The sequence below is a fragment of the Histomonas meleagridis genome (genome assembly GCF_020186115.1).
Source record: "Histomonas meleagridis strain 2922-C6/04-10x chromosome Unknown contig_68, whole genome shotgun sequence".
Classification (NCBI taxonomy): Eukaryota; Parabasalia; order Tritrichomonadida; family Dientamoebidae; genus Histomonas; species Histomonas meleagridis.
In genome coordinates, this window is record NW_027150909.1 from 23,713 (window position 1) to 51,553 (window position 27,841).

At 27.1% G+C, this 27,841-nt stretch overlaps 7 protein-coding genes across 7 annotated transcripts; 5 read left to right on the forward strand and 2 right to left on the reverse strand.

Moving 5' to 3' along the window:
* Positions 1–2,439: 2,439 nt before the first annotated feature.
* Positions 2,440–5,519, reverse strand: GO595_008369 (Dynein heavy chain family protein; the record flags this gene model as incomplete). The annotated part of the gene is made up of 2 exons (XM_067921936.1): positions 2,440–2,448; positions 3,759–5,519. The coding sequence occupies 2 exons, from the start codon at positions 5,517–5,519 to the stop codon at positions 2,440–2,442; spliced, it is 1,770 nt and encodes a 589-aa protein (XP_067771135.1).
* An 8,867-nt stretch (positions 5,520–14,386) lies between these two features.
* Positions 14,387–15,628, forward strand: GO595_008370 (bromodomain-containing protein 7; the record flags this gene model as incomplete). Its single annotated transcript, XM_067921937.1, has 1 exon — positions 14,387–15,628. The coding sequence occupies one exon, from the start codon at positions 14,387–14,389 to the stop codon at positions 15,626–15,628; it is 1,242 nt and encodes a 413-aa protein (XP_067771136.1).
* A 324-nt stretch (positions 15,629–15,952) lies between these two features.
* GO595_008371 (tyrosyl-tRNA synthetase) lies at positions 15,953–16,981 on the forward strand (the record flags this gene model as incomplete). The annotated part of the gene is made up of 1 exon (XM_067921938.1): positions 15,953–16,981. One exon carries the CDS (start codon positions 15,953–15,955, stop codon positions 16,979–16,981), a length of 1,029 nt encoding a protein of 342 aa, XP_067771137.1.
* A 123-nt stretch (positions 16,982–17,104) lies between these two features.
* GO595_008372 (ribosomal protein L7Ae) lies at positions 17,105–17,836 on the forward strand (the record flags this gene model as incomplete). Its single annotated transcript, XM_067921939.1, has 1 exon — positions 17,105–17,836. The coding sequence occupies one exon, from the start codon at positions 17,105–17,107 to the stop codon at positions 17,834–17,836; it is 732 nt and encodes a 243-aa protein (XP_067771138.1).
* A 523-nt stretch (positions 17,837–18,359) lies between these two features.
* On the forward strand, positions 18,360–18,941 carry GO595_008373 (small GTP-binding protein; the record flags this gene model as incomplete). The annotated part of the gene is made up of 1 exon (XM_067921940.1): positions 18,360–18,941. One exon carries the CDS (start codon positions 18,360–18,362, stop codon positions 18,939–18,941), a length of 582 nt encoding a protein of 193 aa, XP_067771139.1.
* Positions 18,942–19,528: 587 nt separating this feature from the next.
* GO595_008374 (uncharacterized protein) lies at positions 19,529–20,854 on the reverse strand (the record flags this gene model as incomplete). The annotated part of the gene is made up of 1 exon (XM_067921941.1): positions 19,529–20,854. One exon carries the CDS (start codon positions 20,852–20,854, stop codon positions 19,529–19,531), a length of 1,326 nt encoding a protein of 441 aa, XP_067771140.1.
* Positions 20,855–25,044: 4,190 nt separating this feature from the next.
* GO595_008375 (Cullin family protein) lies at positions 25,045–27,207 on the forward strand (the record flags this gene model as incomplete). The annotated part of the gene is made up of 1 exon (XM_067921942.1): positions 25,045–27,207. The coding sequence occupies one exon, from the start codon at positions 25,045–25,047 to the stop codon at positions 27,205–27,207; it is 2,163 nt and encodes a 720-aa protein (XP_067771141.1).
* Positions 27,208–27,841: the final 634 nt, after the last annotated feature.

Consider the following 27,841-nt stretch of genomic DNA (forward strand, 5'->3'; position numbering starts at 1 on the left):
CTTAAACCCTATAATTCGGTTATAAAAAGTGCCGTCTTTAATTTGAATGTTTCACAACAGATCAAAAGCCATTCAAAAAGTAGAATGATACGATTACAATCAATTGAAATACAATCATTGGTAAAATTTAACATGCTAACATTCATCCAAAAATCCTATCATGGAAATCAAATATAAATATGACTCACGCTTATTTATGTAAATTTTGAGTTAGAGTAACTACTCTCAACAATTATTATTTAATCATTTCAATGTAACCAATAGACGCTGATTATCAATCATAAAATTTTTCTAAATATTGTATATATTAAAAGAAATTAGTCGTTATAAATTAATGTCACAATATGAAATGTACACATCTAAGTGGAAATAAATTAACTTTCTATCATGGAAATCTATTTTCTCAAAGCAAAAGCAAATGTAACAAAACAAATTTACAAAAATAGACAATTAAATTACTCATCAGGTAACGCTTTCTTCCAATCATTCAATGTATCAGAGTTATCGTTTTCTTGAGAGGCTTGTACGTTTGGTTCAAAGTTTAATTTTACGTTTTCTTGGTTCTGTGTGAATTCATCATAATTTTGCCATATAATTGGAAGAGGTTCTGTTGAAATATCATTTGAAGTTGTAAGGTCATTACCGTCTAAAAACAAAAATTGGTATAAATCCGAATCTGAGTACTCAGATGAAGAATTTGCATCAGTTTTTTCCAACTCCTTAATGACATCTATTTTTTCTGTCCTCATATCTAAAACACGAGCCATTTCTCTTGCAATGGATTGATTTTCCCGTTTAAATAATTCGTCAAATTTATCTATTTGACTGGCAATTTTACATTCAATAACATCTCCTTTTTTTATTCCCTGGCTCGCCAGTGTTTCTGAAGGATTTAAAAAATTTCCATTATGGAATAAAAATACTTTTTCATGCTCAAAACATGAAAATTGGAGTGAATTTGAGAGTTCCTCTGCGGTGGAAGAGCTTCGCGTAACTACAGGGAGGATTGCGCCAGGGAGCCATTGTATTCTGACCTTCAATTCGTCGTCCATTTCCTGGCTTTCTGGGCAATCTTGATTCTGGATGAATTCTTTGGAAAATCATCGTCTTTCTTTGGAATTTTGTAAATATATATCGGTTACTCTCAAATTAAGTCCCTTTTATGGGTGAACAGCTTTTTATTAAAACTTTTTTTCAAAATGATGTATCGGTCATTTAAAAATTTGTAGAAGGGTGTGGGCATCTGAAATGTGATATAAAAACATGTCATTTTGTTAAAAAGTGACATTACCTTTTCCATTTTACAGTTAAAAAAAAAAAAAGAGTAATTCAAAATGCATTAGGTTCATCCAAAACATCAAGCCAAAATGCTTGAAAATATTTTCAAAAATTGATTTCTTATATTTTCTTAATCTGAAGAAATATTAACAAGTTGATATGAAAAATTCTTTTAAGAATGAAAAATTTTATTAAATTCCTTTTGGTTGCAATATAATCGAAGGGTTTCTTACTGTCCACCATAACTTCGATTTATTTTCATCTACTGGCATTTCCACCTCTAACACCAATCTACTTTTATTCTTTGTCATGAACCAAGGCACCAAAACATTATTTTCATTTTCATTTAATTCATCTATAGTCCACGTGATTAACAACTCATTTATATTACCCGTTACATCATCGGAAGGAATCAAACACTTCTTATTCCAATTAGCGTTTAATGTTTGTAATTCGGTGATAGTGATTTCACTTTCGTTTTTACTTTTTTGTAAATCAGTCGAAATCTTCATTCGAATTTTTTCGATTGGCCATTTATTAATATTAGCAGCAGTTTGTTTAGCTGCGTTAATTAATGATTCAGGTGATTTTAATAATCCAAGGCAAATTTTATCATTTTTATTATTAATTATATCATTCAAATGATTAATTCTTAAACAAAAGTCATTAATCCATGTTGTTAAATTATTACAATTAAAGTTATGTTGATTCCAATCTTTTGGTATTATTGATCTTTCTAAATCATTAATAATATTTAAATATCTTTGAGTCAAAATATTATTATTATTAAAAGTATTAATAATTTCATTTATATCATTAATTATAATATTTCTAGTTTCATTAATTGAATTAATTTCATCCAAAATTATTAAATGTATTAAAGAATTTATATTATTTTCATTGTTAATTATCACATTATTATTATTAAGTTTCTCTAACCATTGTCCAAATAACATTTGTATGAAGTTAGAACGTTTCGATTCCATATTATTTTTAGTTATTGATCCGATATTTATCGTTAAAATTTGTTGTAATATTTCATTACCTTTTTGCATGAAAAGGAATTTTCCACTATTTTTAGGTAACCATAAAAATTCTGGTGATTCATTATAAGACAAAGTTGAAACCCAATTTTGTAATTCATTAATATTATTAATTTCATCAGGTAAACTTAATGAGTTATCACCTAATTCGATATTTCCTTTAAATAATAATTTACTTAAATTAATTAATATTCGTTGATCTGAATTTAAGTCAATTCTTCCTCCATAAATACAATATGATATTAAATATCGAATCGCATACCATGGAATTTGTTCTTCATTAATATGACTTCTTCCATTAGCTATAGCTTCTATCCAACGTAAACTAATTTGGATTGTAAATAACAAATCATTATCATTAAATTCATAACTTTTGTTCCATCCTAATTTCTCATATCGAAGTCTTTCCATTATAATCGAATGTAATAATAAGAAATTAATTACTAATTTGCTTCGTTCTTTAGGTATATTCGGCCATTGGAATCCATTAGTAATAACTCGTTGTAAATTAGAGCGAATACCGGTCGAACTTTCAAAGACAATTATATGACATAATCGAAATATATTCGATCCAACTTTAGGATTAATTTCTGTTGTTAAGAAGATTCTAAATTGTGGATTACATTGAATGTTTTGTATGTTTTTAACAAACTTTCGTGTCCATAATGGTGCTAAATGTATATTTTTAATGATGATCCAATTACCTTTTTGTGATGCTAATTGTACTGATTCTTCAATACTTGAATAAGAATCAGATGAACCAATTGCTAATGATATAATTGGTCTTAATGAATTATTTTCAATTAATTCACTCGGATCATAACCGATTGAAGAACATAATAAAATTGGTATATTTGGTTGTGTTTCATTTGATATATTTATAATGTTTAATGGTGGTATATCATTAATATCAAATTCAAATGATTCTTTAATAAATAAATTAATCGTAGAGATAATTCGATCAGGTTTAAATTTACGAATTATTACTAAAACTTTTAAGAGAATAATCGAAGGATTTTCATTTTCAGATTTTAAGATTTGTAATATACTTTCAGGTATATTTTGTTCAGGTGTATCAGAATTAATCCAATCATTAAATGTTATATCATTATTAACTTTCTTAATGAAATCAGGTTCATTACCATTAATTAATGTGCCTCTAATAGCTATATCAAATAATTGTTCATCGATTTTAATACCTTTATAATCTAAAATAATTTGACTAAATCGAAATCCTAATATTGATATATGTTTATTTAATAATGAATATGATACATTAATAAATAAACCTTTCGATATTAATTCGATTAATTCATTAACTTCATCAGCTTTAATAATAATTTTATCGAAAATAGACCAAAAGAATTGTAATGAGAATTGATACATGAAATGTATTAATGACATATCTTTAATAGCAAAGTATAATGATGTTGATACTTTAGCTACTGGTGAATATTTCTCACTAACTTGTGTAATCTCTTGTAATGTTAAATTAGTTTCATTAACTTTTTGTTCGATTCTAATTGATTCTTTCTTAATATCTTCTAATAAATATAATAATTCATCATTTTCTAATATTTCTCCTTTAGTAGTTGAAAACACATTTAACATTTTCTCTTCAAGATTTCGTAAATCAATTTGCATCTCTGCTAAACTTTCATGAAGTTCTTTACGACGTTTTTCTATATCAGGTAACTTAAATTGTAATAATCGTGTTAAGCATTGAGAATATAATGAAAGTGATGTAACAGAGAAGTTAATAATTGTTGTTAAACTACTTAATGAAGGTTGAGGAGAGAAATCAGTATCACGTGTAATAATAAACATCTTAAATGAAGGAGAAATATCAATTTCATTATGATTTAATTCTAATATTATTCTTCCATTAACTTTCTTATATTCTTTAGATAATATTGGTAATATTAATGGATCTATTTGTTCCCCATCTTCGATAAGTATTGGTGTACCAAATCGAACACATGATTCAAATGTTTTAGGGAATTTCTTATCATTAAATGATGTACGAATAATACCTTTATATAAATTCATAATGAATTGTGTAGCTTGACCTGCAGGATCAATAATAAATGGAGTTCTTAAGTTTTCCGTTGTTAAAATTATTGCGTTTTGAATACATAAATCATCTTTAGGTAATTGTTTAGCACTCCAATTAATTAAATTCTCGGGTTCAATCATGAAATCACAAAATTGATAATCTTCCGAATATTTAATATTATTTTGATCTAAAACTATCATCCATTCATTTAATGAATCCATTCTTTTTTGTTGTTCTAAAAATCCACAATAAGATATAAAAGCAGATGATAATAATGAATTACCAATTAAACTTTGTTGTTCATTTTGGAATGTAATCTTTCGTTCTGCCCAACGTTTAGTTTCATTAGTTAAAGATGAAAGTAAATGTTTAGCTCGATTTAATTTAACTTGAATTTGTTCGGATTCTTTACGAGTTTTTTCACATTCTGATAATAATACTTTATATTCCGATGTTAATTTTTGAAGTTTCTCTTCAAATTCATTAATAGTTTTCGATAATTCTTCATGTTTCTTTTCAAATATTGATGCTTCTGATTCAAGTGCTTTAACTTTTTCTCGTAAAGGTTCAGTCGATTCAAGTATTGATAAATATCGAATATTAGCACTTAACCATTTAAATAATGGGCCACAAGCTTGTGAAGCTCTTTGAGCCTTTTCATAAGTTAAATCAGTCGAATCTAATAAATGTTGTACTTTCTTAATAGTACTTTGAGGTATATTCTCGACTTTAAATTCTAAAATTGTTTTAATGAATTGATCACCACTAATAACTTTACGTATACTTGTCCAATTAGGCGCATTAATATCTAATAATTGTAATACCGCTTGTAATACATTCTTAATTACATCTGGTGGTTGTGTTAATCTTCGAATTTCATCAAGATTTGATTTCTTGATATTAGATACTGAAGATTTAGCTTCTTCAATGATTGGTGTAACTTCAGCTAATTCAGCCATAGCTTTAGATTTATCTTTATCAATAACTTTCTTCTTTTCATCGATAATAACTTTAATTTTTTGTGCTTCTTCTTGTTTACTTGTTGTTACTTGTTTATCTTTAAGAATTTCTTCAAGTTTTTGTTCTGCTAATTTATCTTTTTCTTTAAGTTGTGTTTGTTTTAATGCTAATTCTTTACCCATTTTAGTTACTTCTATTTGGGTTTCTTCAAGTTTATTTAAGCCATTAGATAAATGTTGTTGTTCATTATTAAGTTTTTCACGTTTATTTATGAATATATAACAATAAACTTTAATGAAATCAAAGAAATAACGTGGTGACACATAATTATTAATAGGTAAAGATTCCGAAGTTTTAATTGATAATGAATGAATTTTAATCATTGAATTAATTAAATTATCAGTAATTTCAAGTTCATTTTTATTAAGGATTTGTTCAGCAAATAATTTTAATGATAAATTGCTCCATTTACCGATCCATATAATATTACATTGATTAAATAATGAAGGAAACATAATTTCTGTTTGATTTATATTTAATATTGCTGAATTCGATGTAAATATTATATGTAAATTATTTTTAATTCGTTCTAAATAGAAGTTAATTAATGATTCTTCATTATCTAATAATTGTCCATTAGAATGAGCAATTTCTTTAATGTTGTTTAATAATGAATTTAATTCATCTCCTGTAAATAATCCTGGAATTAAATATTCCGTTAATAATACATTAAGTCGTTCAGTAAATATTGGTAATATTATATCATTTTCTTTAATGATGAAACAAACTTTTTCTTCAAGTGAAGTTTTAAGGATTTTCCTTAAATCAGAATCGAAATTATTTATAGTATAATCTTTAGTAACATTTAATTTAAATACTTTCATATTTAAATATTTGGAGATAAATGTCGTCAATATTGATTTACCTGTACCACTTAAACCAATTAAATATAAATGTCCATTAGGTTGTATTAAACTATTTTCGATTTTTGTTATTAAATTAATACATTCATCAAAGAAAACCAAATTTTCATCTGAATAATCTTTTTGTAATTTATTTTTAATAGTATCTATATCATAAGGTAAAAATTCTTGATTAATTAAATTAGTATAATTAATATCATTATCATAAAGTGTTAAATCAGTATTTTCGAAATATTTTAAGATAATACTTTTAAGTGTATCTTTAGCCCAATTCTTTTCATCGATATTAATTAATCTATCATTAAATACTCTTAAACCTTCATAATATAATAAATGAGGCTTATCATAACCATCAGATAAATTTAATATATATTTATATGAATTAATCCATATAATTATATCACGTAAATTGATATGATAAAATACATTTTCATTACCTTTAAAATGTTCAATAAATTCATTATAATATTCTAATATTACATTTGTAATAATTTCTTGATTAATATTATCAAATTTACTTAAAATATTTAATAATATTTGTTTAATCGATTTAATTGTTGGTGTATCAATATTAAATATTGTCGTATGTCTTAAAAATCGTGAATTAAGTTTAACTCGACCATATTCTGTAGAAGGAGTACAAACACTTTCAAAGATAATATTTTCTAATTGTATCCATTCACGTTTTTGTGGATGCCAAAATCCATTAAACTCTAAAATTTGTCGTAAAAATTCAATAATTCGTTGTGTACCAAATTTATCTAATGAAGGTAAAGTTAAATTAATACATTCGAATATAATGAAATTATTTGTAATTTTAGGCTTAAGTTTAGTAACATAAGAAGTCTTTTGATATATACAAAATTGTTCAAATGTACTTAATACATAATCAATAGTTGAGAAATTAGAAAAGTTAATTCGAATTGTTTGAATTTCGGAATAATTAACAAATGAATTTTGTAATAAACTTCGTTTACCTATACCATTTTGACCACATAATATAATGGAATTACCTCCAATCATTATCATATTAATTAATTTCTTATATAATTCATTATAAGGTGTAATAATGTAATCATTTTCATTATTATTTTCATAATTAATTTCATTCAAATTAATCCAATCTTCAAATTCATCCGAAATTATATAATTATTTAATGTTCCATTTTTAGGTACAATATCAATGAATTTATTACTTAACATTTCACTCAGAATTTCTTTAAATTCGTTCTTAAAAGGTAATGAAAATGCATTAAACATTGAAAATATTGCATACTTATGTAATAATATTTGATTTGGTTCTTTTTCTCTAAAGAAGTTTAAATAAGAAGCAGATAATAAAGAAAACATTGTGGTTATACATGAAGCTATAGGTATTTCCATTATTGTATTATTTGCATATTTTTCCCAAAATTTAATACATTCATTAATACATAAATTAATTGTTGGCTTAATAATCTCTGTTAATTTCGTTTGAATTTCTAACATATCAGGTATAGATATATCCATATATTCATTAAATAATATATGGTTTTGTGTAATAATTGGTTCTGTGATAAGTTTATGTAAATGATATTGTATAATTTGTTGAATATTTAATGTCTTCTCTGAGAAAAAGATAATACCACAACGTGAAACAGTTGCAGGTGTAGCGAAATTTAGATTTTCAACTTCAAATACTATACGTACATTTGAAGGTAATGAAATTCGTTCACCATTAGGTAATGTTAATAATTTATTATCATCTAATACAGAGTTAAGGTTTTCGACCCATTCTGGATCAACATCTCCATCGAATATTATCCAATGTCTTTTACTCATTTCATTACGTTGATTATTAACGATAGTTCGTAATATTCTTGTAAAGATTCCATCAGTCCATTCTCTAGTAATTGGATCTAAAGAACCAAATAATGTTTCTTTAGTGACTGATTTAGGATTTATTATATACATTTCACTTTCTTGTTGATCTAATTTAGTTAAAACTTTTAATAATATTTTACGTGCTGAAGTTTTACCTGTAGCTGTAGGTCCTACAAGCATAAAACCATGTGAAATTTGTTGGATATAATATAATTGGATGATTTTATTAATCCAAATTTCAGAATTAATTAAACCTGATTTAGAAATTTCTTCATTAATTAAATTAATTAATTCATTTTGTGTAATAATTTCTGGTTGAATATTAGGGAATATATCATTAATAATACGCTTAAGTCGTATTAAATCATTTGCTATTAATTTAGGATAAATGGTATTAATTATACTAGAAATTAATAATTTACTTTCATTTTCAAATCGATTTTCATCATTTTCTAAATTGTTTTGTCGAATTAATATTCCTGCATTAGTTAAAACAGATTTCATAGCTCTTAAACCAAAATCATAATGTGTTTGATGACTTAAACTTTCTTTAGCCATTGAAAACAAAGTAACAAATTTCGGCGATAATTTTTCAGCATAAATAAAACCTTGAGAAAACAATAAAACTTCAGTAATTAATTCTAAATCTGGTCTATTCATAGCCATAGTTCTAAACAATTGTTTTAAGTTATCTGGTAATTCAACTCTACCTGCATATCCAGGATTCATTGTAATAAATATACCTATTGATTGATTTAACGTTGTATTTTTCCCTAATATTTCAATATTCTTTAAATTATTCTTAAGTCCGATTTGTATTGTTTGGATTTGTTGTGATACTGCTGATAACATTTGTTCATCTAAACGATTAAATTCATCAAAACATCCCCATGAACCACATTGACATAAACCTATAAAGATTCGACCCATAGCTTTAAAATCAAATGTTTCATCACAATTAAATACTAAAACATGTCGACCTAAATGATGTCCCATGTTTTTAACTGTTTCTGTCTTACCTGTACCTGCAGGACCAAAAGGACTACCACCCATTTTAGCATATAATGCTTGAGCCATTGTCAAATATACTCTATCTGTTAAAGGTGTACGTACTAAAGAAGGTATTAACCCTAAATATTCAAATCCATAATTAAAGATTGCATCACCAATTTTAATAATTAATTCACCATTTGAATAATTATGATAATAACGTAAGAATCGTGTCCATTCAAATGAGTTTGTACTTGTAATATTTTCTAATTCTCGTAATAAATTACGTTGATGTACTGATTCAGTAATTAATTGTTGGACTATAAATCGTAATACATTTGTTAAATCTGTATATACTAATTGACTTAATAATTCGATAAATTTAACAATATCTTCAATGATTTTATTTATGTTATTTTTGGTGATACATAACTCAGTTATATTTGTAGAAATTATGAAAAATGATAAAAGTATAATTTGTGCTGGATATTTCTCTATAAATTGTTTAAGATTTTCAAGTGTCATATTTTCCCAAAATTGTTCAAATTCTTTAACAGAAGTTAATAAAATTTGTTTTAATGTATTTCGCATTTCATTTTCTAAATCATTTAATGTTTGATATATCGCTGAATTAATTTGTATTGGATTCTTTAATAAGATCGATTCACCTTTATTACATTCCATTTTAATAATTTGATTATTTTCTACAATTACACCTGAAATCCCTTCAAACATTTTATTAAAATGTCTTTGAATTTCTTGAATCGCTGAACTTTTACCGATAATTTCAAGTAAATCTTCATCACCAATAAAGAAGAAACGTGGGAAATAACTTCTTTGTTTTTCTAAGTAATCACTTAAATCTTTTTGTAATAATAACAATGATTCATTTAAGTTTTGTAATATTAAATTAATGTTTGGAATTGTTAATATTTTAATTACGAATTTTAAGTTTATAGCTCTTTTAATTAAAGTAATTATATCTTTTTCACATTTCTTAAATATTGTTGTAGCTTTAGTTAAAATAGATTTAATATCAGAAGATACAAATATACCTTCCAAATATATAAAATGTCGTTGTACATCAAGCCATTCATCTAATAATACTTGTAATTGATTAAGTTTTGTTTCCCATATAATTGCTTGTTCTCTAAACACATTATAAAATGGTGATGTTTGCATTGCTGTTAAAAAGTTTAAATGATCATTAATTGTTGTTAATATTATATCCCAACCTTTAATTAATTGTTTACCTTTATAATCATAAAATTCAAATTCTAATGTATCCCAAGTTTGATTAAGTTGTTCAAGATATTGATATAATGAGAATTCTCCTTGTGCATTACGTAATAATTCGGCGAAAAATGTTTCGTTTTTAATTAAATCTAATGATATTATATCATTAACAGTCATTTTATCAATGTTTATATTCATTTTAAATTCAGTTGATACCTTTTGCCAATGACGAGCTAAAATTGCTGGTGATTTAAGGTTTTCAATTGTTGGATATATTAATAAAATATTTTTAAGTTTTTGATTAAAATATGACCATGATTCATATTGTCTAACTATGTTTGACATGTTTTGTAATTTATCAATTAATTGTTGAATCTTTGTTTTAAATTCAATTGGTATTAATGTTAAAAATGGTTGTTGTAATATAATATTTAATTTGTTCCATATAACTAATAATAAGTTCCATACTTCTATCATCGAATTACAATCATCAATCATAGCTTCTAGTGTAGAATTTGTTAAAATCGTTAAATGTAATGCTTCTCGTGCTGATAGAATTTCATTCCAAGAATTTTGTAATTCATTAAATTTATTTTTATAGTCTTGTAATATGTTTAATGCTTTATCTGGATTAATATCTCCATTTAAAGGCTTTTCAATATCCCATTTCTTTTTAATAGTTAATGTTAAGTTTAATAATGTTGAACATTCTTCTTCGACTTGTGTACAAAAGATTTGATTATTTTTATCAATTTCATTTTTACGAGTTATATAAATTTGATTAAATATATCAATTGATGAAATTAATTTTATATAATTTTCATTTTTATAAATTTTTTGTGTATTAGTAATTGATGGTATTATTATATCCCAATTAACTTTCTTAGTTGAACATTCTTTAAATGAATTTAAATAAGAAGAAAGTTCTTTAGCTTTGAATGGTATTGGCATTTCAAGGATTTCACGTGATTTTTGTATTTCTTCGAATAAATTCAAAATAATTTTATTCGAAATGAATTTAATATTATTAATTACATAATCTTTCCAAATATTTAATCTTTCGATTGAATTCTTTTGGATATTTATTGTATCTATAGTTATTAAACTAATTGATTTTTTAGTTGAAGAATTTTGGATATCTTTTAATTCATTTTCTAATTCATTATATAGTTCTAACCATTGAATAATATCATCTTCGAAATTAATAGAATTCGGTTCATTCATAAATAATATTTCCAAATTATTCCATTTTTCACAATATTTCCGAACTTCATTTATTAATGAGTTAATTAATTGATAAATTTTATATATATAATCATAAGGAATTGGAATTATTTCTTGATATAATGGCATTTTTGTAGAATTTAATGTACATATTTGATTTTGTAATAAATAACTATTAATTTGTGATGAAAATTTCCGATTAATTAATGAATGAATATTTTCTAATGAAGGATTTATTATAATTTTATTTGATGATTGAATGATTTTAATATTAATATTAAAATTGGGTTTAATTTTATTGGATAATATATCGATCCATAATAAACAAGTTTCATTAATTTTTCGTATTAATAATTTCGATATTCTTTGATTTAATTCATTTACAAAGATTTCATCATTTGTCATTTTACTCCAAAATAATTGATCAACATTAGTCATTGTTATTGCTAAATATTCTTTTAACTCATCAAATGTTTGAGAATTTTCTATTTTTTGTATATTTTCATTAATTTTATCCAAAATTTCTTTTGCATTTTTCATAGTAACATTAAATTCGGAAATAGTTAACGCAAATTTTTGTGAATATTCTTGAATTTCTTGTGAATTCCATTTTAGATTATATCCATTTTGTATTAAATTATAAATGATTTGTATTTCATTTGCAGCAATTTTTTCAGTAATTACATCAAAACTTTCGATAATATTAATAAATGTCGTTAAACTTTCTTGAATATTTACATATGAACGAAAACTTTCATTAATTTTCGACATATTATAAATAACATCAAAAGATTTAATTAAATTAAATTGATTTAATGTTCTAAATGTTAAAATCGCATTTAAATTAAATTGTGAATAATTACATTTAATATTTTTCTTATTATTAATAGTTTCGATAACAAATATATTTTTGTTTAATATATCATCGGCTGAAAATGATATTGTTGAAATGATTTTATCTAAGTTACACCATTTAGTTGCAGAATCATTACATTCTTTAAGTTTAGAGATAAGTTGTTGACATTCATTTGTATCTTTCCATTTCTCTCCTATTACATCATTTAACATTTCTTCATATTTCTTTAATTGTCCAATAATATGATAATAATGTAATAACTTTGCAGAGTCTGATGTTAATCCTTTAATTTGCATATACATCATTATAGGTAACTTTTGGATATTAACAAATTCTTTTTTCTTAAATTCTTCAAGTTGTTCATATATTTGTAATATGAAATTATGTTCAAATTGATGTACACATGATTGAATTGTTGGTCTACGAACAAATGATTTATATTTCACAAAGATATTTCTTGTCTCTGATATGTTTTTACAATTAGAAAGTATTGAATAAATCTTTTGACCAATTTCATTTTCGATTTTTTCTAAGTTCTTTTTATATTCATTTAATGATGAATTCCATTTTTTATTTGATTCTTTCGAATATTCGAAATATGAAAAATTAAGTAATAATGAAAATGATTGTTCTAATGGTACTAATATTGTTTCAATGTTTAACTCATCCATTGATTGAATTTGGTGTATTAATTGATTATAATCGATTTTAATGTTACAGAATTCTAAGATTTGATTCATATATTGTGATCGATTTAATGATATTTCTTGAAGTTTTTGTTTGATTTGTAAATGTTCTTTCGTAATAATTTCAATCATTTCATTCTCTTTAATGTTCCATTGATCATTAACAATATTAATTAATTCTTTCGTGTTTTCAAAACTTTGTGGTGATAAATGAATAAATGAAATTTTGGACAAAACTTTACTGAAATTAAATAATGAAAAATCATTAAAAAGTGTATATATTTGTACAATTTTGTCGACTTTTGGACATCGATTAAAAAATGATGTTAAAAAATTATATACATTAATTAACTTATCATTAAAATCCATTAGCGTTTGACATTCGAGATATATATCAATGTTAAATTGGGAAATCGCTTCAGAAAATGGTTTAATTTCAGTTAAATATTTTGATGTTTCTTCAGATAAATTTTGAATATATTCGGGAAATGATTTGCGATATTTCTCAATGATATCAAGCAAATTGGAATTAAGTAATTTGGTGATTTGTGATTCAATCGTTTGAAGATGATTAGAAAGTTGTGGCCAAAAATTAATTTCATTTTGTAATGTTTCAAATTTGGGTGGCGATTTGGCATAATTATTAATGGATCCTACAACGGTCTGCCATTTATCTATTGCTGATAATATTGATGACTCTTGTGTAATAGAAAGTTGATCAGAAGATGTGATATCAAATAATTCTGGACTTATGTCTAAAATAGGCTCTGGAAGATTAGACTTATGTTGAAACCTACTTGCAGCAATCTCAAAATTAGATAAAGAATCAATTACACCTTTAGCTAAATTATCATTGGTTGAGGCTGAACTCTGTAAAAGTGGTAAAAAGAAATTCCCTACAATATTTTGGAAGAAAGAAATTGCATTTTCTTCTGTTAATGAGACAATTGAAATTAATGATTGGAAATTTTGATTTGGTAACTCAACTGGTTGCTTTTGACAGATTAAAATAGGTCCTTTTGAATATTCAAATGATGTCTGTAATACAAAAGGATCTCCTTTTTGTGCCATTAAAAATGTTTTCGATGGATTTTCTATAAATTCCTTTAAATCTTCTTCATATTCTTGGACTATATTGCTTACTTGGAATTTCCCAAACATTGAAGTTAATGCTGGTGTTAAATATTGAAGAAGATCTTCTGGAACAAGAGTATTCATTTGAAGACGTTTATGTCAGCGGCCGTTAATATGCTCCAAAAAGTGACAAACTGATGAATAAAAAAGAAAAGAAAGAAAAAACTAGAAAACCTAAAAGACTTTTAAGATTTACAACCACTCAAGAATCTGCTATTCCTCCACCATTAAAAATTAATTTTAAATATAGTGGTGTTCGTACCCAAGGAACTAGAATTACATTATCTATTGGAAAACGTGATCCAAATGCTCCACCAAGAGTTCCACCATCGCCAGCACTTGTTAAAGCTATCAATGATTTAGTCAAGAAGGTTTCCCAAAAAGATATTCAAAAAATTTTTGCTCAACCAGTAACTGAAGATATAGCTCCTGGCTATTTTTCAATTGTTAAACATCCAATGGACCTTTCTACAATCAAATCCAAAATTCATGATGATGAGTATCAATCTCTTCAACAATTTAAAGATGATATGTACTTAATGTTTAACAATTGTATGACTTACAATCCACCAGGAAGCTTTGTTTTCAAAGAAGGATCTACCATCTTACAATTTTTCCGAAAACAACTCAAACTTGTTAAAAAACAATTAAAAGGAGAAACTCCCCATACACTTTCCTCTTCTTCTCGTACATTATCTAATGACACAACTCAAACAACATCTATTTTTGAAAACTTAGATATTCCTGTTATTTTTGAAGAGACAAAATCTCATACAACCGATGTCCAAACCTTCCCAGATACTCTAGGTTTATACTTTTCTCCTTCAACAAATGAAAGTGATCTACCAAGATTCAAAAGTTTATGTTCTGCAATCAGCAATTCAGCAGACATTCGTAGCTCACTTCATACTATACAAGAAAGGTTCGGTAGCCTTGTACTCGAGGACGCATTACGTAGGTTAGGCGGCCTCTCAGAAGCATTTCAAATCGATAAAGCATTACTTGAATCGGCAATGAGTTCAACCGCCGATAACCGCCAGTTCATCGGAATCGATGAAGTTCCTGTTCCTTATGATTATCTTGTTAATCTTGCTAGAGAGTTACCGGATATCCCATTAGATTCAGTGCGATCATACAAAGATATTGAAAATGATCTACTTGAACAAAACCTCCGGTTAATGTTGTTTTATAATAATTGTATGAAACATTGGGGATCTGAATTAAGTGAAGCAAAAAAAGAGGTCATGAAAAACATAAGACAGAACATAGTAAAAATAGTAAAGGAAATGCCACCTTCAAAAGTATTTGCATTAAATACAGCTCCTGATAAAAATAGAGATTTGTCTATTCTCGGTGAAATACTGAAAAGTACATTGTGAATCAAATAAATAAAATAATACATATAAAATCTTTTCGAATAAGTGTAAAATATTTCTTTTACGATAAAATTTTTACTATATTTTCATCCTTGATTTGTTTCTATTGTGATTCACAAAAACGAAAATCAAATACTTACATAAGCCTTTCTGAATCTATTTTATCTTTACATGCTTGCAAAAGCACAGAGAATTCTTCTAATTATTCGACGTGAATTCAAATCCAAAGTGAGACTTGGCTAAATAATAATTCAAAAAGTTGTCGAAATATGCCTTCAAATCATGGAATTGACTGAGTGTGTTTGGGTTATGGACCATAACAAAAATATGTCAACCCTCACAACACAACAAAGAAAGGAAATTCTCTTGTCAATTGCTGAAGATGCTCAAGGCGTCGAAAAGCTTGATGAATTTTTAGAAACACATCCAACATTCCGCGCATATAACGGGTTTGAACCAAGTGGCAGAATGCATATTGCTCAAGCTTTAACAACATCCATTAATGCTAATGCTATAATTAAGGCAGGAGGAACAATGGTTCTCTACATTGCAGATATTTTTGCAAAGCTCAATCACAAAATGAATGGAAACTTAGAATGGATACATGATGTTGGTGTTTATTTCATTGAAGTTTTTCGTGCCTGTGGCATGGATCTCAATCATGTTGAGTTTATCTGGTCAATGGAATTTATCAAAGCTCATCAAAAAGAATATTTTGAACTTGTTAACAAGATATCTGAGTTTGCCACACTTAATCGTATCAAGCGTACAGTTCAAATCATGGGACGTAAAGAAGGTGATAATTTATCACTTTCTCAATTTATCTATCCTTGCATGCAAGCTGCTGACGTTTTCATGCTTGGCGTAGATTTCTGCCAACTTGGTGTTGACCAAAGAAAAGTTAACATGCTTGCAATTGAATATGCAAATTCAATCAAGCGAACACCACCAATGATTCTTTCACACCACATGCTTATGGGTCTCAAAGGTGCTGAGCTAAAGATGAGTAAGAGTGATCCAGATAGTGCTATTTTCATTGAAGATACAACTGAAGAGATCTACCGTAAAATCGGAATTGCAGCATGCCCACTAGAGCCATCGAAGAACCCTCTCTTTGAGTACTTGAAATACATCATATTGAGGCGATTTGACGAGGTTACACTTTGTGGTAAGACATACACAAGTCCTGAACAAGTACAACAAGACTTCCCAGAAATTCTTAAGAACGAGAAACAATTTAGAGAAGATGTTGCCAAATATGTCGATATGCTGATACAACCAATAAGAGACCACTTTAAGACACCAGAACTTCAGGAACTTTTGAAGAGAATCGCAACATACAGAGTCACACGCTAAGTAAAGTTTATAGCTAAAACACAATTAGAAACATTTTTATATTTTGTAAAGTAGTCAATTAGACATCCACCGTTTATTATTAACCGTTGTCATAAGCGGTTATCGGTTTGGCCTTCCTTTCGAATGTCACGAAGAACAGCTCGTGCTCAACCAGAAAAAGTTATTTTGGATGCTGATATCAAGAACCAAGACTTCTTATTCACACAAGAAAAGAAGCAGGCTAAGGTTGTTGCAGCATCTAAAGTTCGTTTCCCCAAGTATGTCCGCATCCAACGCCAACGTCGTATCCTCATGAAGCGTCTTAAGGTCCCACCACCAGTGAACCATTTCAACCATGCTGTTGATAAGGCTACTGCTGTTCAAATCTTCAAGTTCCTTGAAAAGTATCGCCCAGAAACAAAGGCAGAAAAGAAACTCCGTCTCAAAGCAGCCGCTGAAAAGTCTGAAAAATCACTTGCTCCAGCTGATGTTTCTGCTAAGAAAGCACTTTCTTATGGTATCAAGGATGTAACATCTCTTGTTGAAGCTAAGAAAGCAAGCCTTGTTGTCATTGCTCATGATGTAGATCCAATCGAAATTGTTATATGGCTCCCAGCTCTTTGCCGCAAGCTTGACATCCCATATGTTATTGTCAAATCAAAGGCTCGTCTCGGTAAAGTCGTCGGTATGAAGACATGCACATGCATTGCTGTTTCTGATGTTCGTCCTGAAGACCGCAAGGCTCTTTCACAGATTGTTGATTCAGTCAATGCTAACTTCCTCATGAAATACAAGGAAGAAATGCATCACTGGGGTGGTGGTGAACTTAGCGAAAAGACAATCGCAAAACTCCGCGCTCAAGGAAAGCATGAGTAAACAAAGAAATTTTGAAATTAAATTTCAATACAACGATAATTTTTTTCAGAAAAGAACGATTTTTTGAGATTGAATTTTTTGTTCTTTTGGATTCTGATAAAAAATTATTTCTAAATTCTTCTTATAGCTGATTATTTAAAAAAATAGATCTGAGCTAGCTAAATATTTTGAAAGTCTCGTGGTTTATTCCTAAATAAATAAAATTTGACCATTTTTACATTAAGTAAAATGCACATTTAAAATGATTTTCCTAAAAAATTATTGTTACTTTGATTGGTACTAAATGATTAATTAGGCTTAAGATCGTATGAAAAAAAATCATTTTGAACAAATCAATCAAACCGAAAAATATTAAACGAATTACATTAATGCCTTTAAAGCCCTTGTCTCTTTCTTGCATAAAAAACATATTAAAAATAAAGAATAATGAATTCTTTACCGATTCCGATTATTTTCTTCTTTCATGTTCACTTTTTGTTTACCCCTTTTTCGCTTTTTCTGTTGTTGTAAACTTCCAAAACCCATGAACAGTGATGCAGAAAGTTCCCACAAAGTTGTGATGCTTGGATCTTCAAGCGTAGGGAAAACAAGTATTGTTCTACAATTGCATGAAAAAGTATTTAAAAGAATGGTTACTCCAACAGTTGGATCTGGTGTAATAATGGAAGAAATATCAACACACAAAGGAATCGTTCAATTACGTATATGGGACACTGCTGGGGAAGAGCGGTATAGAACATTCACCGGTTTATATTCAAGATCTGCTTCAGCAGGAATTATTGTTTTTGACATTACAGAACCAAGCTCTTTTGAATCATTGAATTCATGGATACGGGAATTTAAAAATAATGCACTTGAAAACGCACCTTTATATTTGGTTGGGAATAAGATTGATTTGGTAGATCAGAGAATGGTATCAAATGAAGAAGCAAAAAACTTTGCAATACAGAACGGACTAAAGTACTTTGAGGTATCCGCTAAGACAGGTGAAAATGTTGAATTACTTTTTACTGATCTTGCAACAGAATTAGGTCCGAAAATTATGCCTATTGATGAATTGGCTCCAGTAATTAGCACGCCAAGAGACAGTGGATGTAATTGTTAAATTGCAAATAATTTTTAGTAAAAAACAATTTCTGTGGTTACTCATTTGATATATTAATTAAGTGCGATTTGATACAAAACAACAACAAATAAAATTGAGTTTTCAAAATAGTTGAACTATTATATTTATTAGTAAACAGCAGTGAAAAACATGTAGGCCGACACCTTAATATAACTTACATCTACACTGTAGCATTATTCATAGAGAACATACTTAGTAATATATATTTAATAAATTTTTTTTCGATTTAATTTTGTGATTTTCGCAATATTCCTATTTGTCACTCATTTCACTAAGGAGAACGTTAACAATAAAAAAATCTTTTCAAGAAAATCGATTTTCTTTTCATATTTTAATTAATTCATATTTTTGGGACTGAACATATGTTAAAATTTCTATTTGCTAACAAACTATATAAAAATTTATGATTTATCTAAAGTTTTGTTGTCGGTCTACAGGTTTTTCACGGTAGTCAATCAAAAATAATATATTTATATTGTGGCTATATAACACTAAGACATTTGCTATTTAATTTTGTACTAATGAATTATTAATAAAGAAAATAATTGAATCTTGATTAAATTTTATTAGGAATTGTTTTTCTTGTGCAAAATGATAGCAGTAGCTACACCAGCAATGATGATTATGCACACTATTACAATACCAACGATTAGTCCTACATTAGATCCTTTCTCATTTTTATTAGCCGAAGCTGTTGAATTTGTTGATCGTGTTTTATTTTCTTTTGATATTTGCTTTTGATCTAATTTTGGTGCGCCAGTAACTTTTTGTTGTATTGGATCAATACTTTGGGCTGGTGAATGGAGTGAAATTTTAGATGGATCTGTTGGTGCATTTGGATTTTGTTGTGTAATTTTTCCATCCGTTGATGATTGTTCCTTGGGTTCTTGTTGAAGTGGACCAACAATTTGTTCTTTATCTTTATACACTTCGAAAGTCCTGTCTTCTTTTACTACAAAATTATTAAATCCTGCTAATGACTTTTCATCAAAAAGTTTTCTGCTTTTTGGTGTTGTATATATAAAGAGTTTTAATTTCGACGCTTGATTTTTATCATCTTTTAATACAATTTTTGTTGAATTGATGACTTCATTATTTAGATATTTTTCTAAGTTAATATAACCATCAACATCAAAACCATCTAAATAATTATTATATAAACTAAAAGATGGATTTTCGAAATATATATCCATATTAGAATTTTCAATTTCGTTTGTCATATCAACAATGATTTCTTTGGGTGAATCTATATATGGATTTATAAATATTGAACTCAAACTGATTTCATTATCAATTTGAATGTTTTCCTTTGTAATCTTTATTTCATTGATGGAATCATAGTAAGCAAAAATTTTTTCTGCTGTGATAGTTTTTGTCAATGATAAAGGAGCAATAATAGTTTCACTACTTATCTTTCCGCCTTCATATGACTTGACGAAAAGAATTTTTGCTTTCATATTGCCATTTATTACAATAGGAACATCAAAAACAAGAACAGGAATTGAATCATAGTTCATTTTCCCATCTACATAAACTTTATCGACCGCTTCTAATGCTTTTATAACAATTTTGGTTCCTGAAATACCAGAAAGATCAATTGGTGTTTTTTGATTATCAGCTCCAATATATATAATAGCAGTGTCGATTCCTGTAACTTCATTCTTAATGTTTTTAATTTCACTTAATTCCCTGTATATAAAGTATTTTTCATATTGTTCACTGATGGTTCTTAATGTTTCACATTTTTTATCTTGGGGATTGTTATTGCATTTGTTATTATAAATTTCTCTTAATTTAAATTTTTCATCATCATGTTTGGATTTATTACCATAATAAATGAATTTATGTTTAATTTCTTTACTGAAAATTGTTGTTATGAACAAAAGAATCATTAACAAAAAATGATGTGAGTTATTTGTGAAATGTTTAAGTTTTTTTTTTTTCTTTTGTGAATATCATAATGTATTAATAAAATCAAAAGTTTCATTTGAAAAATACACAAGATATGTTTAAAAATTTATATCATAATTCTCAAATTGGTTCAAAAAAATAAAATATAGTTTTTATTCATTATAAAAGTCTGAATTTTCAAATTAATTTAAATGCTAAGCATATATTGAATATTAAAAGTTTCTCCATATAATAAATAAAGAAGAAATTCAATGCATACTTTCATGTTTTTAAATGCCTTATAAAACTTATTTTCCAAATTCTAAAAAAAGACTTATCAAAATGTGTGTGCATATATTCAATTTGAGTTTATTCCAATATCATTATGATTTTTATATAGTTTACTTTGGAACATTAAAATTAAATCACATATCATTGGCCCTATTGCTCCTAAAAGATATGGGAGTTGTGACCATAAATAATCAATTTTAAAACTTTTAATTAAGACTGAAAAAATGTATGATATATTTCCAAGAACTGATAATAAGATAAAATAAATATTAATATCACCAATTGTTTTATATTTACAATTCATTAAAACCTGTGGAATACGCGATCCAAAATAAATTCCAAATGAAATCCAACCAAATATTGTTCCAATCAGTTCCTTTCCTTTGTAAGGTTTGTTTAACTCCAAAGAATAAGACAACTGTGCAGTGAATAATAATGAATTTACAGGGAAATGATACCAAATATAATTTGGTATTTCATTAGTTTTCTCATTATTAAAATTTTCTTCTATATCTTTCTCTATACAACATTTATGAATTACATGTTGATAATATAGGTATTGAATAAACAGAATTCCATCAAGAATTAAAAATACAAAGCCTAAGACAATTTGAGTTGAGAGAATATCTTTTTTAACAAACAGTCCAATGAGACCAATTATGTCACCAATAAAGATCAAAGTAAAAAATAAAGGTGAAATCCCTTCAACTCTTTTAAGCATGCAATTTTGGAAAATTTGTGGTGACGAACATGAAAGCCAGAATACGATTGAAATAATACCAATTCCAAAGCTGATTTTATCACTTGTAGTTAAAACACATTCTCCGAAAACCTTTTCAATAAATATTATTGAACCATTTGGACATTTCATTAAAATGAGATCAAAACATAATTCTATTATCAAACAATTTTTCCTAAAAGAGGAGGATGAAAATTATCATTAACAAACATAAACTAAAAAACGAATTCAAATATTTATTCATTTTCGGTTTCCATTAACAATTTTTCACATATTTCATCAGCTTCTTTATGATAATTTTTTTGTTCCTTTAAATTCTTTTTCAACGAATCTTTAAACGATTCAATTCTCAGACAATTTCTAATTAATTTTTCCATTTCAGATCTCATTTCAATACTATCATCATCGATAAATATCAACAAATCGTTCCATTTGTCATCGATATTTACATTATTACATTTCGGTAAATATTCGGCCATAATTTTCACAGCCAAAATTCGAATAGTTAATAAGTTATCGTCCATTCTTTGTCTAATAGCAGAATAAATTTTATCGAAATCATTGGCGTTAAAATCGATTCTCTTAATAAAGTGTAACATTGCTTTCATCCCTGCAACTCGAACTTCATCTGCCCATGTATCATCCATCGATGATAAGATCATTGGTAAAATTTTCTCTTCATTTCTTTTAAGCGTTTCTTCATTAATTCCATTATATTTAATAATGGATGAAAGTGATAAAGTTGAATTTTCTCGAAAACAAATTTTATCTTTTCCTGGATACCAAACCATTCCTTCCAATATTACGTCGATAAAGTCATCATTTAAGTTAGAAAAGATTTTACGTTTTGACAATTTGATTATTAATTCATAAAGTTCCGATTTAACATTTGATGAATTTGTACTTTTTATTGTATCAATTAATATATTACAAATAAGTTCTTGGTTTTCTTGTACTGATATAATTGGTGCAATTAATAGTAATTGCGATAAGTATTGTGGTGTTATATCTTCCATCTTTAATAATGTTTGGATATGTTGTGAAAATATTATCGAAATCGATTCATCAAATACATTTTCAAATAATTGTAATGAATTTGTACTTTCACAAAGTTTTAATATGAAATGTAAAAGTTTCGACGTATTATTAGTTGAATAAGTTTTCGATTTTCTAATTATTGCTATTGTTAATTGGATTAATGAATCATTACATTCTAAACATTCATAAATATGTGAATTAATACATTGTGTTAATATATTATCTAAAAATTCATCACTAATTATACTATTGCGTACGATAACTATCAAAAGTAAAATAATTTCTTTTGGTCCTTCGTTTGTAATTTTGGGTAAAAATATATTAATAATGTCATCACAATTAACATCATATGAAGCAACAGATGCAGTGTCAAGTGCATTTTGTTGATCTCCTCTCATATCTCGTAATGAAAAATATAAACGCTGAAATATTTGTGGAATATAATTTGTGATATTCATATGCGAAATATATAAAATTGAAATAAGTGATGAAAACCCATAAATTCGATTCGTTTCTTTCCAATCAGTTAACATTGGTAAAAGTAAATCCATAAATTTGTTGATATTATCGCATATAATTCGGATAATTCCAGTGGAAAGAAAATGATTTTGATCAAATTGAAACGTTTCATTTGATGTTATAGAATTATCTTGTTCATATTGTTGCGCAATTTTACATATGGAATCATATGAAAGAATCGCTTCTTCAGTAGTAGATGAACTAATTTGATTTGGTGGTATAGGTATTAATGGACGTAGAAAATATAAAATTGGAAGAAGAAGTGGATAATATAATAAATGTCGATGCTCATGTGAAACTAAAAGATTTACACAAAATTCAATAACACCTTTGCGGACTTCAGAATTAGTATCATCCGTAAGAAATTGAAGTATGTCTTTGAGCTTGTCGATTGATTCAATTTCGCCAGTTTTGGCGTAAAGCACTGAAAGTGACGATACCGATAGCTTACGCACTTCATAATGCTTATGAAGACAATTCGGAATGATTGAATTGATAAGAGTAACAGAAACTTGTTGCAAAGACTCAGGAGAAGTAACTTCCATAAGTGAATTTAAAACATAACAACCAGTTTTCTTCATTTTGGCATCAGTAGCTTTAAAAGAAACAGTTAGAGGAGAAGAGAGCATTTCTGTATAATCGTTAAGGCTGATTTCTTGTGAATCTTTTGGAACCATTTTGATTATTTCCCATATAAGCTTTAATAAAGAAAGACGAATTTGTTCAGCTGGCTCTATATCTTCACTTTCAAGACGTGAAACAAGTTTTGGGAAAATAATTTGAAAAATTTGATGAATAAAATTTGTTCCTAATTGTTTAATATAAGATTGAATTATTTTAACACAACTTTCACGCACACTTTCTGTCTCATTTGAAATATGGTGTAATACAGGTAATAGAACATCATTAATAAATTGTTCAGGTGATGATATTAAAGAAGGATAAACAGGAATATTTTCTAATTGAGAAGCAGCACGAATCTTTGCACTACGGATTGGGTTATCGAGTTGTTTAATTAATCTTTCAACTTCGTGAAGTGGAACAATTTTTTTAGTCATTAAAAAGTGAGTTCATTTAATAACGTACGCATAAATGGTCTCAAGAGACCGATTAGAACACGTTTAAAAAGTTTCAAAGAATATATCGTTTAAGTTGAAAAAGTGTTATCTATTGATACAAAAAGTGTACTTCTTAATGGCGGTGTAGAACAAAAACCAGAAATTCTTGTAATGATTTGATATCAATATCGTAAATGTCCTTAATTTATATCTTTAAATGATGATACTATTCTTTTGTTTAAAGAAGCTAATCCAGTATTTGAACTTGTGCATCTATTTTGAATTTTATTTTTCTTCTTTGTATAAATGGAATTAAACTTTCAATGCAGTTCGCGCGAACGTAAATCATTTATTTTTCTTTTCGATTAAAATTATAAAAATTTTGATAATAATTTTCAAAAATTAATTTTTTTAGAAAACTAAGCTAAGCATAGCTAATAAATGTGTGGCACATTGTTATTTATTAAAAAAGTCGATAAAATTATAACAAATAATGATTTTAGAACAACGAAATTGATAATTGTGAAATTCACTCATAAAAGTGCCAATGCCACGTAAAATCAAAAAAGAAAACAAATCAAAAGAAGAATCAAATTCTATTGTGAAAGTGGCAACATATCCCCAAGCGCAATCACAAAAAGAGTTATCTGATACATTATTAGGGTTCAAAATTATTGAGCCAATAATTCCCAAAACATTTCAAACACCTTTTAATATTCCATCCAAACCAGGCATCACCGAATTCAAAGAAAACATGTTACCGCTCATCCATTCTGTTCTTTATTCAGAACGACAACCTTCGATAACATATTCCAACCATTTATTTTTCAGAGCACTCAGTAAAACCAATTATTCGCAAGAAGCCACAAACATTTTGTCCTCACTCTTCCGTCAATTTAGTGAAGAAATTCCATCACATATTATAAAATTTAATAATTCCATCGAAATTGGCGAATATTGGGAAAATGTCATTTCCAGAACAACAAATTTAACATTTCTCCTTTATCCACTTTTCGGAACGACCACAGATATATTTACAAATTTCATAAATGATGCATTTCTTCATAACGAAGACGCATATGTTACTGCTTGTCAACATGCCATTACTTCGTACAATGAGTTACGTGACACCGGAGACATGACATCACTTATTCCGATTTCCAATTTTCTCAAATCGAATGTTCTTTTTCCCAAACATTTCATACCAATGTTCATCCAATCCATTGTTAATTACTTACGTCCGATCATTAACATGGAGTATGAGAAACCATTTTCGGAATATCTTACGAATTCATTAGAAATAATATCAAATGAACTTCAAAATGTCCAAATTTTCGATCATAAAAATCTTCTTCAAACACTTGAGTTCCAACTTCATAAACTTATCTACAGTGATAAACTTAAGGAAATATATGCCAACGATTTACGTCCATCATTAAATGAACATGACTCCAATAGTATTATACAATGTGCGAAACTTTCACGAGAAACGAATACATTCCAAAGTTTTCTCCATGAAATTTCATTACTATTTGAAGAAGAAGCTATAAAATGTTTTAAGGCAAAGAACCCGATACAAAAGTTATTAAATTTACATAACTCATTAATCGAATTATGTGATAAAGCATTCGGTCCACAAAGTTCACGAACTATTAAAGTCGCATTTGAACGAGGGTTTAATAGTGAGCCAGAAAACGTCGCAAGGCTTTTAGCGTTATCATTGAACAAGATATTTATTAATGAAAACGTTGATATCGAAACACTTGACAAATATTTTTATCTGTTTAAGATGTTATCATTGAATGACGTCTTTGAAACTTATTATACGAAATTATTAACAAAGCGAATATTGTCATTAAAGAACTTTAATATTGAAGCAGAATATTATATCATCAAGAAGTTTGAAGCCGAATGTAATTCGGATTATACTAAAAGAATGGAATCGATAATTAATGATTATAATAATTCAAATGAAATACAAAAGGAATTCATAGGTAAATACAAGGAAAAGAATATAAAATTTGCTGCAATTATCTTATCAAAAGATTCTTGTGATTTCCATTATAACCCTTTAATTGGTCCACCAAAATGTTTAACAAAAGCATTTAAGTTATATACAAAGATTTATAAGGGGAACTTCAAAAGAAGAAACGTGGAATGGATTAACAGTCTGGCTAGAGTCACATTAAAGGCTTCTAACTTCCCGAATCTGGAGAAAGTTCATTGCTCTGGTGATTACGCATCAATTTTGATGTGCTTTAACGTCACCCGCCCTCAAAAACTGGAAAAAATTGCTCAAAAATTGGGAGTCAACGATGAAAATGAAATTGAAAAGAAACTGACGGTTATGGAAACAAAAAAGTTCGGAAAGATTTTGCAATCAAAAAATGGCGAATACTCATTAAACTTAGGGTGCAATGCAGATAAAGCTGTACTGAATATGGGACTGGCATTCCATCAACTAAGTATGGAAGATGAAGTAAAGATATCAAAGGTAATCGCACAAAACAACGACTATCAACTGGACGCAGCAATTATGTTAGTGATAAAGCCAAATAAATCAATGGACCAAGAAGCATTAAAGACAAATGTAAGCGAAGTTGTTAACTTTAGATTGGACGATGATTACTTCCAAAGAAGACTCGCAATATTGAACAAAAAAGAATACGTGAAAATAGATCCGACAGGAAAAGTACATTATATCCCATAAATTATTTATAAATATTTATTAATATTTCCAAATTTTCATTTGTTTTTATAAGTTCACAATCAGATGGATATCACCACTAAAGAATATATAACTCAATGGAACATTCGAATGCTGTAAATATATTTAAATAGAAATTACTAATTCATGTAACGAATATCCAATTGAAGTCGAATATGACAAATCCCCCACATAATTAACCCCCTGATAATTATCTCCTATTATTTAAAGTGAAGCACCAAAATAATTTCACACAAATATGTTTTCATTCGTTCCAAATTTATTTTTTATATTTTCATCATGATGAAAATGTGTTGAAAATAAAGACGATAAAATGAATGCTGAAAGTAATTAATAGATATGTTTCATTTTTTTATATTAATTTGACGATTGCAATTGGAAGATATATTCTTGATTTTAACTCGAACAAAAATCATTCAAATTATCATCAAAAATGAGAAATGAAATATTGAGAGCAAAATAATCGTTTATAAGTCAAATTTCTGATGATGAATTACAAAAATTACAAGAAATATCATCACAAAATAATTTTGATTTTAATCAAACAATTGAACCATCACTTTATGAAAAATGTTCATTTATTAATCAAAACGATGTTTCATTAATTGATTATGCA